The following is a 19,890-nucleotide window of genomic DNA, read 5'->3' on the forward strand; positions in this document are numbered from 1 at the left end:
GGTCATCTGACCTGCCAATTTGGGTTTGCCAGCCTGAGCAACCCCACAAGTTGGGAGAATCCTCTAGACATACCCACAAACTTGGGACTTGCCAGTCTCCCAGCCTCCACCACTACCGCATGAGCCATTTCCTTGGGAGTTTGTGAGTTCTATGAGACATTACAGTGAAATACTGAATCCCTAAGACAGGAGGGAGAGTGCTGAGGGGAGGAGGAGGAGTTGATGTTAGAGATGGAAAAGTTGGACATTTGGTACATCTTTAACCTCTACCTCATAGTGACCAGCCTTGTGCTGATCCTTCTACAAGAAATCATTCAAGCAGTAACTAGTCACCAAAAGTATTTTTAAACCTAAATATAAATTCAAATACATTAACAAAATTGAAAATACAGACAATACACTGAGGACTATCTTTAGCAAAGAATTTCCAAAACAAAACCGTGAACAAAAATAATGCACCAAAGAAAAGGGTTATCTATAAAGACTGGATGCTCATCAAAATCACATCTCTTCTTCTGATTCCTGTTCTCGTTCTGTATTTTTCAGGAGTCCAACTTCTGAGGGGCAGAACCTCTTAAGTTTAGATTTAACCAACCTGAGAATGAAATGGCATCTTATATTAGAGGTTATTTAAAATAAAAAGCAGAGCACTATGCATCTATAATACGACAAATTCCAGGCTATCTGTACAAATGGGGTGCATAACCCAAAAAAGGAAAACCACTTTTATTTGGCTTTGGAGCTACCTGAAAATTTTTGTGAATTAAAACAGGATATAAGTAAGCTGGTACAACATGGCTTTCAATGTATTAAATGATTGTTTAATTAGGTATCTTCATAACATATAATTTCAAGAGGTCCCTGGGTGGTGCAAACAGTTTGTGTTCAAATACTAACTGAAGATTGGCATTTCAAAGCTACCCAGCAGCATGTGGAAGAAAGATCTGGTGGCATGCTTCTGTAAAACTTACAGTCAAGGAAAACTCTACAGAGCTTGGTTCTATTCTGTAACATATAGGATCACCGTGAGTCAGAACTGACTAGACAGCAACAAGTTTTAATCATTTCTAACCCCCATTGGGTTTCCCTGAGGTGGTAAATCTTTACAGAAGTAGATTGCCCCATCTTCCTTCCCTGGAGTAGCTGGTGGGCTTGAACCGCTAGCCTTCCAGTTAGCAGTCAAGTGCCTTAGGCACCACACCGCAGGAGCTCCTATTTGAAGAGGCTGATTTTTCAGTCACTTTAAACTTATCATTGACTCCTCAAATAAACAAAAACTAAGGGGTCGCTATGAGTCAGGGCCGACTCGACGACAATCAACAACAACAACAACAAGCAGGATCTGTAACATTTGTCAACTCATCAAGGGCCAAAGAAAACCCCTCACACTCATTTGCCTTGATTATTAATTAAATACTGATGTTGCTTCCAATGTCCTCAACTCTTCAAGTAACTGTTCCTTCTGATAGTTGAACAGTCTTAAGGAAGTTAAAGGCTGGGACAGTTTGCCGTCATTTTTTTTAAACCTTCACAGTTGCATATTGCACAACCTCAGTAAAGGCTAAATGAAAAGGATTATTTAATTAATTGCTTCATTTTTTGTTTTATTTTCTAATGATTTTCAGGGAAAATAAAAACAAAGACATAGCTATTTGTCAATAGATCCTAATGGCCCCTACTGTTTCCCATTCTTCCATTCTGGGTTGTATCTGCTGTAGCTACAAGTCACCAAGCTGGGGCACTCTCAGACATCTTAACCCAACTCTATCTGCCATCAGTAGCACATGCAGAAATGGCACCAGGGGCAGATGGAAGGATGAGATAATAAAGAGGAAGAGTGGATAACTGCTAGTTCCTGGGATGACGCACTTCCAGGGAAGGAGAATCAGCGTATGTCTGGCTTCTAGTCCTGTCTGCTCTTCTCAATATAGGAAAGAGCAGAATTGAGACTCTAGGCAAACTTCCAGGAAACTAGTATATGACTGGAATTTGGGCATCTCTATTTTATTCTTCAGAATGGCTCAAGTGAATCATTACTTAGAAAATCATCCTGAAGGTGGGCAATATTTCCCACTCATTGAGGGAGACTTTTGAAAAAGTTCTCTGCAAGAGTGGTTTTAAAATTTGTAACACAGTAAAACACGTAATAAGATTCCCAGACTCTCCTGTGAGCTGTTATTATCTGACATGGGGCTGGATGAGGCAATCTTTGAATCATTGTTCTGAGAAGTTGAGAAGCAGAGCTTCATTTTTCAGAGATTTTTGAGGGGCACTAATTCCAAAAGCCAGTTTCACTTCCATAGTGATTTTTGTGCTCTGTCAAACAAATTCTGAAAAAATGTTCTGAAAATCCATCAACTGAGGCTGAATTACAAATACTTGTCAGTTAATGTCTGACAAACAGGTTGTCAAGACTCATTATGATTTCAGGACTGAGTTAGCCAGCCATATGTCCTCACTGAAAGGCACATGTTTTTAAGCTCTTGCTTAAATTTATATTAAAAATATGCCATATCACTGAGCTCTATGAAAGCAAAATTGAAAAACATGTAAAACATGACTTTCAAACTAATGAAGTCAAATATCCCTGAAATAGAGATCTACTGAAACAGGAAACAAGTGAGCACCTACTGCATGTTTGGCTATGTGCCAAGAGCTGTCAGCCGTATAAGAAGGTTCCTTTCCTAACGGAGGCACAATCTAGCTAACAGACAAGACTAGCACATATGGACTAATGATAAACATCTCAAGATAGATCACAATTGTTTAAAGGTATATGGAGATTGAATAAAACACATTAAAACGCAAAAAGGGAGATGAATCAGAGTAGTCACAGAGGTTTTGTAGAAGAGATGGGCATTTAACTTGGATATGACAGGTAGAGAGAACCTCACAGTCAAAAGTTTAGAATAAGGTGTGTGATGTGTAGCAGGAGTGGAGAGGGTGTGGTCGTTGAAAAACATAAATGGAGTTTCTGGTTTCTACAAGTGAAGAAGAGTTTCGCTAGGCATCTGCAGGGTTTTGAAATAGGAAGAGGCAGTAGTCTTCCTTTGGAGGAGAGCTGACATGAGGTAGAGAGGCTCCTTGAATGTTGGCTTTGTTCCTGAAGGCTGCCCAGCCCCTCAGGAGATGAGGCCTAGATGTCAGCCTGGAACAACAGGAGAAGAAGCCAAGTTTCACTTCATGGCAGAGCCAGACTTCAGGGCAATGAAATAGGACTAATAGAAATCAAGTCAACGAAAAGATAGAATTTCCCAGCATCCAGAGCCATTTAGGTTTCTAGAAGGAGGCAACTGCATGATCAAAGCAAGCTGATATCTTAGAACCTAGAAGAGACATCTTGGGAACTAGACAAGGAAATAGTTTCCTCAGTCGGAGACCCAGCAGCAAAGCTACTTCAGCAGTACAGTGGAAAGCTGGTTTCAGGAGAAGCTGAGACGTCATCCCTATTGCATTTTAGAAACTGGAGAACCTGCTGGATGTGTACTGTCCAGTATGGTAACCACTAGCCACATGTGGCTATTTAAATTAGTTAAAATTAAGGTGGCACAATTCATATTTCAACTGCTCATTAGTCACACCCAACCTTCCTTCCAAGGAGTGGTTGTTGGGTTTGAACGGCCAGCCTTCTGGTTAGCAGTCAAGTGCCTTAGGCACTATGCTATGAGAGCTCCTATTACCTACCTTAGGAAGAGGAATTGTGTTCACCCCTTTCTATTCCTGTACATCTCTCAAGCTGCAGTTGAATTTTAATTGTGGGAGGTCTCCTCTGAGTTCAAATAGTGCTTTATTCTACTACTTCCAACTATTGCACTGTATTTCAATTGTCTGTTTCTCCCAATAGTACTAAGAATGCTTTATATGAAGAATTTATACTTCATTCATTATTTGATATATAAGAAGGAAGAGGAGAAGGGAAAGAAAAAAACAACAGCAGCATTTCATGAGCTCTTATTATTTCCTAGACAGTTTAAATACGTGATCTTACTCAGGCACTATTATTTTCCCCATCTTGTAAATGATGAAGCTGAAATTTAATGTAGCTAAATAATTTGCCCAATGTTGCACAACTGATAAGAAGCAAAGCTAGAAATATGTGTTCTTAACACCCTGTTATGTTGCTCCTGACCTCCTTGTGAAACACTCTGAAAACATGTATCAATGGATTATTACTTTCAGAGATAGCAGAATAGCAAATTAACCAAGTAATTAAAGTTTAACAGGACACACACAAGTTGGTCAAAAAAGGACACCAAGTTTTGGAAATCCTATAATTGAATTATGTGTATACATGGGCAAATGGAGAGCTTAATGGAAGTGTGGAGAGGATCACTCAGGAAGAGGAAACAGCAAATGAAAAGACATGGAGGTGCAGAAGACTGAATTGAAGGGTTCACACAGAGGCACTTGGGAGTTATTCAAACTTTAAGCAAGCATTTGTTCTTTTTATTGGGAATGTCTGTGTTTGAAAAAAAAAATTCTGCTACGCTAATCTGTTTTCGAGGATGCTAAGGAATGAAATCCCCATTTGAATTTTAAGTTCAACACTTACCAGTTGATAAAGGCATAATTCAATCCAATGACAATAAGGCCGAATGCATAATGCCAGCAAAAGCATATGGTGAGAAACAGAATGTTGTCATGATCCATTGGCTCCCATGCCGGACCTCCACTGGGGGGATACAGTACAAAAGCAACCTGTAGTTTTATTTTTAAAAGCACACATTAGAATCATCACATTTGCAAAGGTGGTTCACACTTCAAAATGCTGGATTCCAAGATTAATAGAATGTTACAGTCCCTTTTGAACTGCACAGATAAAACATTGGTAAAATATCAGGTTCTTTGCCAGTTTTAATAATATGAACATTTTATATTAGATCATTTTTTTGAACAAAAAAATTTAAAAGGACATTTAAAGATCACTGTTCAAAGCATGAGTAGTAATGATCATTGAGGATGGGTGGAATTTCAGAGAATGTCCTAGATTTTTAAGTGGTACATTTTCACTCCATTATTTCAAAACTAGAGCATAAAAAGCTTCTAAAATAAACAAATGCCCACACTTAATATTATACTCAATAGCAAAAGACTGAAACATTCCCCCTCTGGGTCAGGAATAAGAAAAGGATCCCTGCTTTCACTATTTGTATTCAACACTGTACTGGAAAATTTAACCAGACTAATCAGGAAAAAAAGAAAAATTAATAAAAGAGCTAATAAATGAATTCAGCAAAGTTGCAGAATACAAAATTAACACACAAAAATAAGATATATTTCTATACACTAACAATGAAACATCTGAAAATTAAATTAGAGAAACAATTCCATTTACAAGAACATCAAAAAGAATAAAATACTTAGAAATAAATATAAGCAAAAAGATACAACACTTGTAGACTGAAAACTACCAAGATTGTTGTAAAAAATTAGTAAGACTTAAGTAAACAGGAAGATTTCCTGTGTTCAGAGATTATAAGACTTAATATTGTCAAGATGGATATAGTATTTAAAGCAATCTACAGATTCAATGCAATCACTATCAAAATCCCAATGTCCTCTTTTGTAGAAGTGGAAAAGCCAATTCTAAAATTTACGTGGAATTGCAAGGGAACCCAAATAGTCAAAACAATCTTGAATTAAAAAAAAATAATAAGTTGGAGGACTTTTCTTCCCAATGTAAAAATATATGTGGTAGTTAAGTTTGTGTGTCAACTTGGCTGGGCCTGGTTGAGTGGGTGGGTAGCTGAATATAGTATTCTCCTTGATGAGACTGGTAATCAACTCCATGGTGCAATCTACTGTGAGCAGCTGAGTAGCTGCCTTAGGAATGTGGTCTGCTTCCTATATATAAGGAGAAGCCTTGGGGAATGGTCTCTATCTTATGGCACGCTTAAACCCTGCATGTAGCTGTTTCATTGTTCAGCAGCCTGCCATGCCCTGCTGATCATGAGACTTTCAATGGACTTGAATTAATGGCCTGCCTTGTGGTTTGGTAACATCAGGACTGTGTCTTTTTACTTGTCAACCTTGGGCTTGTGAGTCTCAGCAGCCAGGAGCTGAGTGAAGAAAATCCTCTAGCTTCAGTGGGCTGGGAGCAGGAAGCACTTTGAACTCAGACTTAAAAGCCTCCAAATTGTAAGAATAAACTCCTGTTTGTTAAGGCCATCACATTTGTGATATATTCCTGTCAGAACAGCATGAGGTAACCAAAACAATATACTACAAAGAATCAAAACAGTGGGTACTGGCATAATGACAGACATATAGATGAATGTAATAGAATTGATATTCCAGAAATCTATGATCAACTGATTTTCAATAAGAATACCAAGATCATTCCATAGGGGACGTAATAGTCCCTTCAACAAATAGTGCTAGGACAACTAGATATTCACATGCAAAATAACACAACATGGCATTTGAGTCATTTCAGCATTTCTGATATTAGTACTGAGATGGAAGTTGGTCCCATGAAGACATAGCACTGTTACCCTTAAAGCATGGATAACAGACTAGAGATCCTTGGATGACTTCTAATTCATATTCCACTTAGGTTACCTGCCTGGCTTTTTACCTTAACATTTCTTCAGGACCAAGCAGAGCAAGACAGACCAAGTGTAGTATGATGGAATTAACATAAAAATTAACTCAAGATGGATCAAAGACTTAAGTGTAAGAGCTAAAACTATAAAATTCTTAGAAGAAAATATAAGGGTAAAATTTCATGGCCTTGAATCTATTAATGACTTCTTAGATATGACACCAAAAATAGAGCAACCAAAGAAAACGTAGGTAAACTGAGCTTCATCAATATTCAAAACTTTGGGGTATCAAAGGAAACTACTGGAAAGTGAAAAAGACAAACTACTTAATGGGAGAAAATATTTAGAAATCACATGCATTATATGATATATAGATGAGGAAATGTGAAGTCTCTGACCAACTTCTGCAGCCTGAAATTGACCAAACATGCAATCAAGATGTGTTAATTATCAAAGGTGATAGGAATGTAAAAGATAGGAAAAAAGAAGAAGCACCAGTAGTTGAAAAATATGGCCTTGGTGATAGAAATGATGCTAGAGATGGCATGATAAAATTTTGCAAGACCAACGACTTATTCATTGAAAATACCTTTTTTCAACAACACAAATGGTGGCTATACACATGGACTTTGCCAGATGGAGTACACAGGAATCAGATTGACTACATCTCTGGCAAGAGATGATGGAAAAGCTCAGTATCTTCAGCCAAAACAAGGCCAGGATCTGATTGTGGAACAGACCATTAGTTGCTCATATGGAAGTTCAAGCTGAAGCTGAAGACAATTAAAAGAAGTCCATGAGAGCCAAAATATGACCTTGCTTATATCCCTCCTGAATTTAGAGACCATCTAAAGAATAGATTTGATGCATTGAACACCAATGACCAAAAATCAGATGAATTGTGGAATCAAGAACATCATCCATAGAGAAAGCAAGAGGTCATTACAAAGATGAAAAAAGAAGAAAAGACCAAAATGGATGTCAGAAGAGACTCTGAAACTTGCCCTTGAATGGAGAGTAGCTAAAGCAGATGGAAGAATCAACAGGATAAAAGAGTTCAACAGAAGATTTCAAAGAGAAGCTTGGGAAGACAAAGTCAATTATTGTAATGAAATGTGCAAAGACCTGGAGCTAGAAAAGCAAAAGGGAAGAACACACTCAGCATTTCTCAAGCTGAAAGGACTGAAGAAAAAATTTAAGCCTTGAATTGCAATACTGAAAGATTCCATGGGCAATATGTTGAATGATGTAGGAAACATCAAAAGAAGATGGATGGAATACAGAGAGTCACCATACCAAAAATAATTGGTAGATGATCATCCATTTCAAGAGGTGGCATATGATCAAGAACCAGTGGTATTGAAGGAAGAAGTTGAAGCTACACTGAAGGAATTGGTGAAAAACAAGGCTCCAAGAATTGACAGAATACCCACTGAGATGTTTCAACAAACAGATGCCACACTGGAGGCACTCACTTGGGTATGCCAAGGGATTTGGAAGACAGCTACCTGGCCAACTGACTCAAAGAGATCCATATTTGTACCCATTCCAAAGAAAAGTGATCCCACAAAAAGTGAAAATTATTTAACAGTATCATTGATATCCCATGCAAGTAAAATCTTACTGAAGATAATTCAAAAACAGTTGCAGCAGTATATTATTGACAGAGAACTTTCAGAAATGCAAGCTGGATTCAGAAGAGGACATGGAATGAGCGATATCATTCCTGATGTCAGATGGATCTTGGCTCAAAGCAAAGAACACCAGAAAGATGTTTACTTGTGTATTATTGACTTTGCAAAAGCATTCGATTGTGTGGATCATAACAAATTATGGATAACATTGAGAAGAATGGGAATTCCAGAACACTTAATTGTATTCATGAAGAACCTGTACATAGAATAAGGCTGTCATTCAAACAGAACAAGGGGACACTGTGTGGTTTAAAATCAAGAAGTGAATGCATCAGGGTTGTAACCTTTCACCATACTTATTCAATCTGTATGCTGAGCAAATAATCCGAGAAGCTGGACTATATGAAGAAGAACATGGCATCAGGATGGAGGAAGGCTCATGAAAAACCTGTGATACGCAGACGACACAACTTTGCTTGCTGAAAGTGAGGATGACATAGAGCACTTACTGATGAAGATTAAAGACTACAGTCTGCAGTGTGGATTACACCTCAATATAAAGAAAACTAAAATTCTTAAAACTGGACCAATAAGCAGTATCATGATGAATGGAGAAAAGTTTGCTTTTGTCAAAGACTTCATATTACTTGGTTCTACAGTCAACACCAATGGAAGCAGCAGTCAAGACATCAAAAGACATATTGCACTGGGCAAATCTGTTGCAAAAGACCTCTTTCAAGCACTGAAGAGCAAAGATGTCTCCTTGAAGACTAAGATGGGCCTAACCCAAGCCATGGTATTTTCAATCATCTCATATGCATTTGAGACTTGGACAATGAATAAGGAAGACTGAAGAAGAGTTGATGCTTTTGAGTTGTGGTGTTGGTGAAGAATGCTCAAAGTACCATGGACTGCTAAAAGAACGAACAAATCTGTCCTGGCAGAAGTGCAGCCAGAATGCTCCTTGGAAGTGAGAATGGCCAGACTTCATCTCACATACTTTGGTCATGTTGTCAGAAGGGACCATTCTTTGGAGAAGGACATCATGCTTGGTAAAGTGGAAGGTCAACGAAAGAGGGGAAGGCTCTCAACAGATGGATTAACATGGTGGCTGCAGCTATGGGCTCAGGTATAGCAGGGATCATGAGGCTGGCACAGGACTTGGCAGTGTTTCATTGTGTTGTACATAAGGTTGCTATGAGCCAGAGACGACTGAATGGCACATAACAACAACAACAACAACAACAACAAAAATACCTTATAAGTCTCTACCATTCGTTTGTCAGTTTGTCATACTGTAGTGGCTTGTGTGTTGCTGTGAGGCTGGAAGACTATGCCACTAGTATTTCAAATACCAGCAGGGTCACCCACCATGGATAGGTTTCAGCAGAGCTTCCAGACTAAGACAGACTTGGAAGAAGAAAGGGGGCATCCACTTCTCAAAGAATTTCCCAGTGAAAACCTTATGAATAGCATTGAAACACTGTCTGGCATACTACTGGAAAACTTTATGAAAGCCCTGAAACATTGGCCAATACAGTGCCAGAAGATGAGCCCACAGGTCAGAAGGCAGTCCTTCTCAAAGTAGAGTCGACCTTACTGTGATATGCAGATGACACAACCTTGCTTGCTGAAAGTGAAGATAACTTGAAACACTTACTGATGAAGATTAAAGACTACAGTCTGCAGTATGGATTACACCTCAACATAAGCCATAAAGCCATTGTCATTGAGTTGTATCCAACCCATAACGACCCCTCCTTGGGTTTGCAAGGCAGTATCACTATGGAAGTAGATTGCCCAGTCTTCCTTCTCCTCACATGTGGACCAATAAGCAGCACCACGAAAAATGGAGAAAATATTGAAGTTGTCAAATATTTCATATTACTTGGTTCCATAAGTTATACCCATGGAAGCAGCAGTCAAGAAATCAGATGACACTGGGTAAATCTGCCACAAAAAACCTCTTCAAAGTCCTAAATAGCAAAGATGTCTCTTTGAAGACTAAGGTGTACCTAACCCAAGTCATAATATTTTCAATTGCCTCACATACATGTGAAGGCTGGACAATGAATAAGGAAGACCTGAAGAAGAGTTGATGCTTTTGAGTTGTGGTGTTGGCAAGGAATACTGATAGTACCACGGACTGCCAGAAGAACTAACAAATCTGTCCTGGAAGAAGTGCAGCTGGAATCCTCCTTGAAACTGAGAATGGCCAGACTTTATCTCACCTGTTGTCAGAAGGGACCATTCCCTGGAGAAGGATATCATGCTTGGTAAAGTGGAGGGTTAGCAAAAAAGGGGAAGGCCCTCAAAGAGATGGATTGACACAGTGCCTGCAACAATGGGCTCAGATATAGCAAGTATTATGAGGTTGGCACAAGATCAGGCAGTGTTTCATTCTGTTGTATGTAGGGTTGCCATGAGTCAGAGGTTACTTGATGGCACCTAACAACAACAACAACATAAGAGTCTAGTACACAGAGGAAAGAACTTTTATAACTCAACAACAGAAAGACAAAAAAAAAAAAAAAGCAGTTAAAAAATGGGCAAAAGACATGAAAAGATGTTTCTCTAAAGAAGATATACAAATGGCCAACAACCACTTGAAAACATGTTCAACAACATTAGTTATTAGAGAAATACAAATGAAAGCCACAATGAAGTACAATTACACTCATGAGGATGGCTATAATCAGAAAAACAAAATAACAAGTATTGATGAGGTTGAGGAGAAATTGGAACCTAAGGCACTTCTGGTGGGAATATAAAGTGGTGCACTTATTATTGAAAACAGTTTAACAGTTCCCCAAAAAACAAGAACACAGAATTACTATATAACCTAGCAATTCTCCTAAGAATTGAAAACAGACATTCAAACAAAAACTTGTATATGAATGTTCATTGAAGAACTATTTGCATAGTCAAAGACGGAAATAATCCAAATCAATTAAATGATTAATGGATTAAAAAATATTTAATATCCATACAATGGAATATTGTTCAGCCATAAAACAAAATTAAGTACCCATACATGCTAGGACACAGTTTAATCTCAAAAACATTATGCTGAATAAAAGAAGTCAGACACAGAAAATTGTATGAAACATCCAGAAAATGTAAGTCCATAGATATAGAAAGCCCCTGGTGGCCGGGGCTGAAGAGAGAATAAATGGAGAGTAACTACTTAATGGACACACAGTTTTCTTTTAGGGTCATGAAAATGTTTTGGAAGTAGAGAGAGGAGATGGTTGCATGACATGGCTAATGTACTAAATTGCACTTAATTGTACACTTCAAGATGTTTAATTCTATGTTATGTGAATTTTACCTCAACAACAATAAATGAATGAATGTCAGGTCTCAAGAACCAAATGAAATACAAAACTGAAATAATTACACTGATAATTGTAAGACTGTCCATCATTAAATGGCTAGCTATGTGTCAGTGACAGGGCTTAGGAATTTCCTTACAATAGCCTTCAGGATTTATTATTATCCTCATTATAACTACATTGTAAAACATGTACTTTCAGTGTCACTAATGTATTATTATCCTCATTATCCAAATGAGAAAATTGGGAGGTTTGATAACTTGCCCATGATCATTGGGGTGGTTAAGGTTAGATGTCAACTTCGGTGGGCCTGGTTTTGAGTAGTGGAGCAGCTAGATGTAGTTATTCCCTGTGATGAGACTGGTAATCAACTCAATGGTGGAATCTATTATAAGCAGCAAAATAGCTGCCTTAGGAATGTGGTCTACTTCCAATATATAAGAAGATGCTTTGAGAAAGATCTATAAACTTTTTGGCACATCTGGATCCTGCATTTGGCTGAGTCTTCCTCTCTGTGGCCAGTGATGTTGTCTGCCAATTTTGAGATTATTTCTGGACTTGAGCTAGTGGCCTGCCATGTTGCTTGATAATTTTGGGACTATGCCATTTTACTTGTTGACCTTGGGTTTGTCAGCCTCAGCAGCCAGCAGCTGTTTGAGTTAAGAGAAGTCTCCAGCTTCAGAGGGCCAGGCGGAAGACGCAGAGCTGAAGCCCAAGGTCGAGGGTCCTGTACCCAGTCCCTAGAGCTGACACTTTGAACTCAGATTTCTAGCCTCCAAAACTATAAGAGAATAAATCCCTGTTTGTTAAAGCCATCCACTTGTGGTATTTTCTGTTAGAGCAGCACTAGATAACCAAAATAATCACAGTCCTAATAAATGAAACCTTGTAGTAAAAACAAAAACCACACAATTTATAATACTGATTAAAGCCTAATTCCATTTTTGTTTGAAGTTTCAAATAATATGAGTAAATCAGAGAAAACTAACATTTGTGCCTTAACTATTTGCTTCCATTTGTGGATTTCCTTTAGTTGGAAAGAGAACTACCATTTGAACCACCTGTCAGGTGTAGCACCATATGGTACCACCATGCACCTTACCTTCACTCATGCACATAGACTTCACAATAACCTCTAGTCCTCTCCATAACCCCTAAGAAGAAAGAATTATCTCCATCTTATTAAGGTGAACCTGGAACTCAGAAACTGTAGTAACTTCCCCAATATCATAAAGTGACTGAATGATTGAGACAGGATTCTAAACTAGGAGTGTCTGGCTTCTGTATGTTCTTTCTTCTATTCCATGCTCTCTCTCATCTTACAGTTTGGTTTTTTTTTTTTTTTTCCCTAAGGCAATTGACTTCTAACCAGAAGGCTGGTGGCTCAAGCCCACCAGCCACTCCTCAGAAGGAAGGTTGGAAAATCTACTTCCATAGTGATACTGCCTTGGAAACCCAAGGAGGGGTCACTATGAGTCGGGTCCGACTCCAAGGTACATAACAACAACAACACTGGTAAGATGAAGAACAGTGGCCTGGATAACAGAGCCAGTTTGAGTCATCTCTGCAGTTCTGATATGACTTGACCTATCTGTCCTGAGATCGAAGTGGGCTCCATGAGGACACTGCACTGTTACCATTAAAACATAGACCACAGACTAGAGGCCCTGAACCACTTCTAATTTACAAACATGTTTTGTCTGGTCTGCATATTTTCAAATAATTTGAATCATTGCCAACGCTTTAAAATATCAGGGAACATTACATAAATGTTTGCATTCTTGGCTTATTTATAAAAATTTAAATATCTGGCAACCCTAGGATTCCAAATGGCAACCACAGCTGTAGAATGCTCTCTCCATTAATTTGTCACGTAGGTTACCTGCCTGGCTTTTTACCTTAGCATTTCTTCAGGATCAAGTGGAGCAAGATAGATCAAGTGTAATGATTAATTTTATGTGTCAATTTGCTAGGCTATGGTGCCCAGCTGTTTGGTGGAACACTAACCTAAATGTGGCAGTGAGCTATTTTGTTAATGTGATGAACATTTACAGTCAGTTGACTCTTAAGTAAAAGAAATTAACCTTGATAATATTGTTGAGTCTTATCCAATTAGTTGAAGGCCTTAAGAGTAAAAACTGAGATTTCCAAGAAGGGAAGGAATTCTGCCTCAAAACTGTAACAGATACCCAAATTTCAGATACAAGATTGCTGGAGTTTTCAGCAAGTCACATGACCTACAGATTTTGGACTTCCCAGCCCCACAATCTCATGAGCCAATTTCTTATAATAAATCTGTCTGTCTCTCTCACTCTCTCCCTCACTCCGTCTCTCCCTCTCTCCCTCTCCCTCTTCTCTCTCTATCTGTTCTCTTTCTCTGGAGAACCCTGAGTAACACATCAAGATTTTCTATGTTTGTGCTGTTGTGCTGGTGCTATTAAGTTTATTTACCAACCAATATCAGATTCCTAAACTTTCCCAAAACATTGCATTAATTCAATTTAAGAAGGTACTTTGAGATTGCTTTTTTCCCTCCCGTTTTACATTCTAGAAGACCAAATACATTTGTTGTCTATTTTCAGATTAGAGATAAGGAAGATAAGTAATGCATGACTCTGCTTTCCACCCCCAGACAGTTGCAAAGGCAATGCTGGCATCATTCCTGTGCCTCACCCACCAAGGGCTGGGTTCTCAGCATTAGAAAACAGCTACATTCTGAAAGAATAAGATGTCAACACCACTGTAGAGGTCATCAAATTAGAGATCTGAGTTTTCAATACTCTGAAACTGTAGGAGAAAAAAGCCACCCAGCTGGTTTGCTTGCTGCTTGAGACATACCCATGTTTAGCAAAACACTTTCCAGTGAGCTGTAAAAACTCTCTATGGGGATGAAAGTGATAAAAAGCCTAGGTCCTGTAAGCTCCTGGAAAAAAGCATGAATTTCTTTGTTCTCTTTGCTCATTCTTTGGAAATGACAAGAAGGAAATTCAAGTCATGCAGTCAACAGGTTCAAGGGGCCCAGCCAGTCACACTTCGGTGTGTCAGGACCATGAAAATCTGCTTCTCATGCCCTCGTCATTGCAACTCCTGAAAGTTGACAAACTGTTGCAAAAAAAAAAAGGATTTTTCAGGGATTGTGAGTGTAAGAAACTATGGACTAGCTCCCCGGTTCCCATTTATCAATCTTGCCAATGTTCCTTCCATGCTGTCCACACAACTTGCCCACCACTGCTTGAGAAGTGATCTGCTCCAGCTCCCAGAGCTACGTGTCCACAGTCAAGACCAAAATCAGCAAAGTAGCATCACATTCCATAATCTGCAAGTGCAGATAAAATGATTAACCTCATTCATCTTTTAAATCCCAGTTTGATTTCACATTCTTATGGAAGCTTTCCCTACCGTCTTCCTCTGAAGTTAATAACACCCTTCTCAGGGCATCAATCTCACAATTCCATGACATATCACTTCTATTTTAAGTTGAACAAACAAGTTGCTATCGAGTCAATTCCAATTCATGATGACCCTATATACAGCCAAGTAGAACTGTGTTCCATAGTGTTGTCAAAGCTATAACCTTTCATAAGCAGATAACAGGACTTTCTTCTGACAACTCCTTTCAGTTAGTAATTGAATGCTTAACCTTTTGTATCACCCAGGAACTCCTGGAAGAAATGTAAAGGTACAGAATATCTTGTTTATCGTCATATGGTTTACATGGTAGAGATAGAATTCAGATCCAGGTTTACTTGACCTGGAGCCCCACAGATTATTCACCACATGTGATATTCTCCATAATTGCTTTCTGGAGCCTCTAGACTAAAATCTCTTTTGTGCCATTTCCATTAGTCATAAACAATTTCACCAGGAAAAGAGAGACTTTGAATACTTCTGACTGCTAATCTCATTGGGACCATCAGAGCCTGATACTGAAAGCTAAAGTTTAGTGAGACCTATGAACAAGGTTAAATGATAAAACTGCATGGGAAGCCATAGAAATATTACATGGTAATTTTAGGATACCCACTAACAAACTCACTGCCATTGAGTCAATTCTGACTCATAGTGCTCCTATAGGATAGAGTAGAAATTCCCCATAAAGTTTCCAAGGCTGTAAATCTTCACAGAAGCAGACTGTCTCATCTTTCTGCTGCAGAATGGCTGGCAGGTTCAAGCCACAAAACTTTTGGTCATCAGCCAAATGCTTAACTGCTTTGCCACTAGAGCATCTTCATTTCATGTTAAAAGCCAATAAATTAAGAAAGCCGAAACCCCAAATGAAGGACCAGAAACTGCCATAAGTCATTGAATTCCCCTTTAAACATAAATGTCAGTCACCATACCCACTTCTCACTTATGGATATGGTTAGGCTCAAAAGTCCAGGTTATTATGCAAAATTGGCATGATGCAAAAATCACATAACTGCCAAACTATACCATTATGCAACTGCCAAACCACTGAGAAACATGGCCCAGCCAAACTGACACATACCCTTAACCATCTCAGCCAGGTCTCACCTCACACCTTGGCCTTTGTTATTGCCAGATGTACATTGTTAATGCACAAAAAATAATCAGCAGATTTTTTACTACTGTCATAAATGCAAAATGTCGGATAATGAGATAATTGATAAGTGAGGAGTAAGTGTACGCTTATATCCAGGTTTCCGAGGCAGTATCACTATCACTACGGAAGTAGGATTGCCCAACCTTCCTTCCGAGGAGTGGCTGGTGGGTTTGAACCGCCAGCCGCCTGGTTAGCAGGCAAGTGTCTTAGCCACTATGCTACTAGAACTCCCTAACAACAACAACAACAATTTACTTCCTGGGAGCTCGGGTGGTGTAGTGCCTAAGGCATTTGACTGTTAACCAGAAGGCTGGCAGTTCAAACCTGAATGCAAAATTCCAAAAGGGGGGAGAAAACAGACTCACAAAAGAATTTCTGTTTTTCTTGTTATGCATTGTATGTCACTCCTGTACAACTGTTTTTGACTAGTTTAAGCTTCATTAGCAGCAAATTTAAAACATAAACAGTTATTTAGTACTCAGTAAGCCAGAGGCACATTTCTTATAGTTTTGAATCTGAATTCCTCATATTTTTACATCTTATTATCCAGTATTTATTTCAACACTAAGCAACTGTTTCATCTACCATATCAGCTCATTATTGCTTACTTGAGTCTTTTTGTCAGTCTTAAAAGCAAAACTAAGATGAGCTTTCGTTTGAGTTCAGAGATCTGGGCAGTCATTGCGGGAGTCCTTGAAGTGATAATAGAGCTAGGAGACACAGTGGAAGCAATGTCCAAAGTAATGAAAGCAAAGGCAGTAAGAGTATCTTCCTTATTCCCTGATCATTCCTCAACACTAACAATGGTGGCGGGACCTTAGGAGTGACAAAGAGCAAAAGAGAGATTTAGAAATAGTCACCACACAGAGATAGAAAACATGATTCATAGAATGAGGAAGCCTAAAGGATTTTGTTTTCATTTTTTAAATTGCACGATATGGCTACGTGACTGAGAAAATATTTTTTTATTGTAATGTGGTTAAAGAAAGAAAATATTTTTTATAGGTTGGGAGGGAACCTCCCCCATCTTTGCATGTTACCCACTTATTTTTTATGAATTATAAAATTGTGGACAATCTGCAGATTTGCCTCATTTAGTTCATATCTCCATACTTACAGTTTTGAGAGTCCAGGTATGTATTTTCCCTCATCTATCTATACCTATTTTATGCACTAAAATTAACCATACATGGAGGAGTAGTGAGAGAAAATTACGGTGAAAACCAAATCATGATGTAATATTATTAGCTTAAGACAGAGATTCAGTCATAAAGCATTCATACACCACACAAATGGGACAAAACATGGAACAATAATAAATTCACCTAAGTCTCCAGACATCTTTGTCTCAGGAATCCAGGAACTGAGAGTGGCACCATGGCTAAAACTTCATTTCCTGCCAGTGTATGTGTTTGCATTGGTATTAAATGTTCATTTTTCTTTAAGGCTCCAGACAATATTTAGTCTAGCCACCAGGTAAAAAAGGAAACTCTTCTAGACATATTGGTAGATGGAAAACATTTTTAAATAATGATAGAATTATGCCCAAAGTCTTTAACCTCATAGCTCTTCCCTAGAAAAACTGTTTTTTTTGGGAGTCTAAGGTGGGCAGGGTAGATGAAAACCATCATGCCTGTGCCAAAAGGGACAATATTAAGCCTACGTGTTCTCAGTTGTGACACAGCCCACAGCTTCCTTGCTTAGATGCTAAATATTTCTAATCATTAACTATTAATTGAATACTAATTAATCTCATTGGGAGAGCTGGTAGCGTAGTGCCTAAGGCACTTGACTGCTAACCAGAAGACTGGCGGTTCAAACCCACCAGCCACTCCTTGGAAGGAAGGTTGGGCAACCTACTTCTGTAGTGATACTGCCTCGGCAACCCAAGGAGGGGTCGCTATGAGTGAGGTCCGACTTGACAGCACATAACAACAACAACAATAACAACAATTAATCTCGTTAAATTTGCTATTTTTCTTCAATTCTCTTTGGATTTCTTCTCTTTTTCTTACTTTCTAACTTTTTTATTTTAATATTTAGCTCTTTAGCAAATTTAATCTAGTCACTACATCATGAGCCCAACCAAGAAAGAATATTCTTTTTTGAAAATACGTGGAACATTTATACCGACAATGAGCTAGGACCCAAAGGAAGTCTCGATACATTTCAAAGATCTGTGTTATACAGAACACACTCTCTGCCAACAAAACAATTAAATTAGAAATGATTAATAAAAGACAAGACAAATAATATGTTTGGAAACTTAAGAGTGTACTCCTACATAACTCATAAATTAAAATAGGAAAGCACATGGAAACTGCACCATTTAACAACTACTCAACAATGAAAACAATCTCACTTCAACTCTTATGGGAAGCAGCTCCAGCAGTGGTCAGAGGGAAATTTATAGTCTTAATGGTATGTATTTAAACACAAGAAAAATTAAAAATAAATGAGCTCAGCCTGCAACTTACAAAGCTTTAAAAAGGAAAATCTCTTAACATTAAAGCAAAAAATAAATAAATCAACAAATCCGCGTTGTTGTTGTTGTTATATGTCATGGAGTCTGACCCGACTCATAGCAACCTCTCCTTGGATTGCCGAGGCAGTATCACTACAGAAGTAGGATTGCCCAACCTTCCTTCCGAAGAGTGGCTGGTGAGTTTGAACCGCCAGCCTTCTGGTTAGCAGTAAAGTGCTTTAGGCACTATGCTACCAGAGCTCCTTAACAAATCCATAAACCTTTAAGAGACCTCTATCAGAAATTAAGAGACTAATCAAATGAAAAACTATTAGGGATATAAAATATATAAGCAACACACTTAAAGAGGCTCAAAAGCCTAGCTTCATCCCCGACCTTGAGAGGAGCACTGATGTACCCTTTTAGTCCATGGAAGGAACCTGGTGGCACAATGATTAAGATCTTGGCTGAAGACCGAAAGTTGGCAATTCAAACTCACCAGCTGCTGCATGAGACAAAGATGTGATAATCTGCATCTGTAAAGATGACAGCCTTGGAAACTCTATGGAGCAGTTCCACTGTGTTCTATAGGCTTTCTATGAGTTGTAATCTACTTAATGGCCATGAGTGAGTTCCATGATGGCCAACACCAGCCACCACCATCCACTCTGGGCCTGTAGCCAGCAGACCTGCCCTACTCCGCCTGTGCATAACTGCATAAGTCCATTCTGTTCCTGGACTACAACATTGCTTCCTTGTTTTTATTTTTATTTTTTTTTCCTTTCATTGTTGTTGTTGTTGTTGTTATGTGCCGTCGAGTCGGCCCTGACTCATAGCGACCCTCATTGGGTTTCCGAGGCAGTATCACTACAGAAGTAGGATTGCCCAACCTTCCTTCCGAGGAGTGGGTGGTGGGTTTGAACCGCCAGCCTTCTGGTTAGCAGTCAAGTGCTTTTAGCCACTATGCTACCAGAGCTCCTTTCCTTTCATTATACCTGGGTATTTTTCACTTTCTTATTTTTTAAAATTTTTTCCAAGTATTTTCTCATATGTCATCTGTCATTGCTAAGTGTTTAGTGCAGAGGAGATACACTTGAAGTATAAACTCACTGTGTCATCTTGGCCAGAAGTCCTCTTTTTATTTTTTTTTTTACATTTTTGAAGTGTTTTTCCTTAAGGCTTTTTTTCTTTTTTTTTTATTGTGATTTGGGTGAAGATTTACAGAGCAAATTCACTTTACATACAGCTGTTCACATATACTTTGTCTCATGTCATTGACCACAGTTTACCACAATGCAACAGCTCCCCTCCCACTTCCTCCCCATAGTTACCTCTTCCCAGTGTCCAT

At 38.6% G+C, this 19,890-nt stretch overlaps 1 protein-coding gene across 1 annotated transcript in view; it reads right to left on the reverse strand.

Moving 5' to 3' along the window:
- Positions 1 to 501: 501 nt before the first annotated feature.
- TMEM45A (transmembrane protein 45A) overlaps positions 502 to 19,890 on the reverse strand; it is a 26,696-nt gene continuing 7,307 nt past the window's right edge. The window contains exons 4-5 of the mRNA XM_007945782.1: positions 4,553 to 4,698; positions 502 to 595 (exon numbers count right to left, since the gene is read on the reverse strand). Coding sequence (XP_007943973.1) covers positions 502 to 595; positions 4,553 to 4,698 — 240 coding nt within the window. The remainder of the gene's footprint in view (positions 596 to 4,552; positions 4,699 to 19,890) is intronic.

This window comes from Orycteropus afer, unplaced genomic scaffold (genome assembly GCF_000298275.1).
Source record: "Orycteropus afer afer isolate SDZICR_OR568_19922 unplaced genomic scaffold, OryAfe1.0 scaffold00143, whole genome shotgun sequence".
NCBI lineage: Eukaryota > Metazoa > Chordata > Mammalia > Tubulidentata > Orycteropodidae > Orycteropus > Orycteropus afer.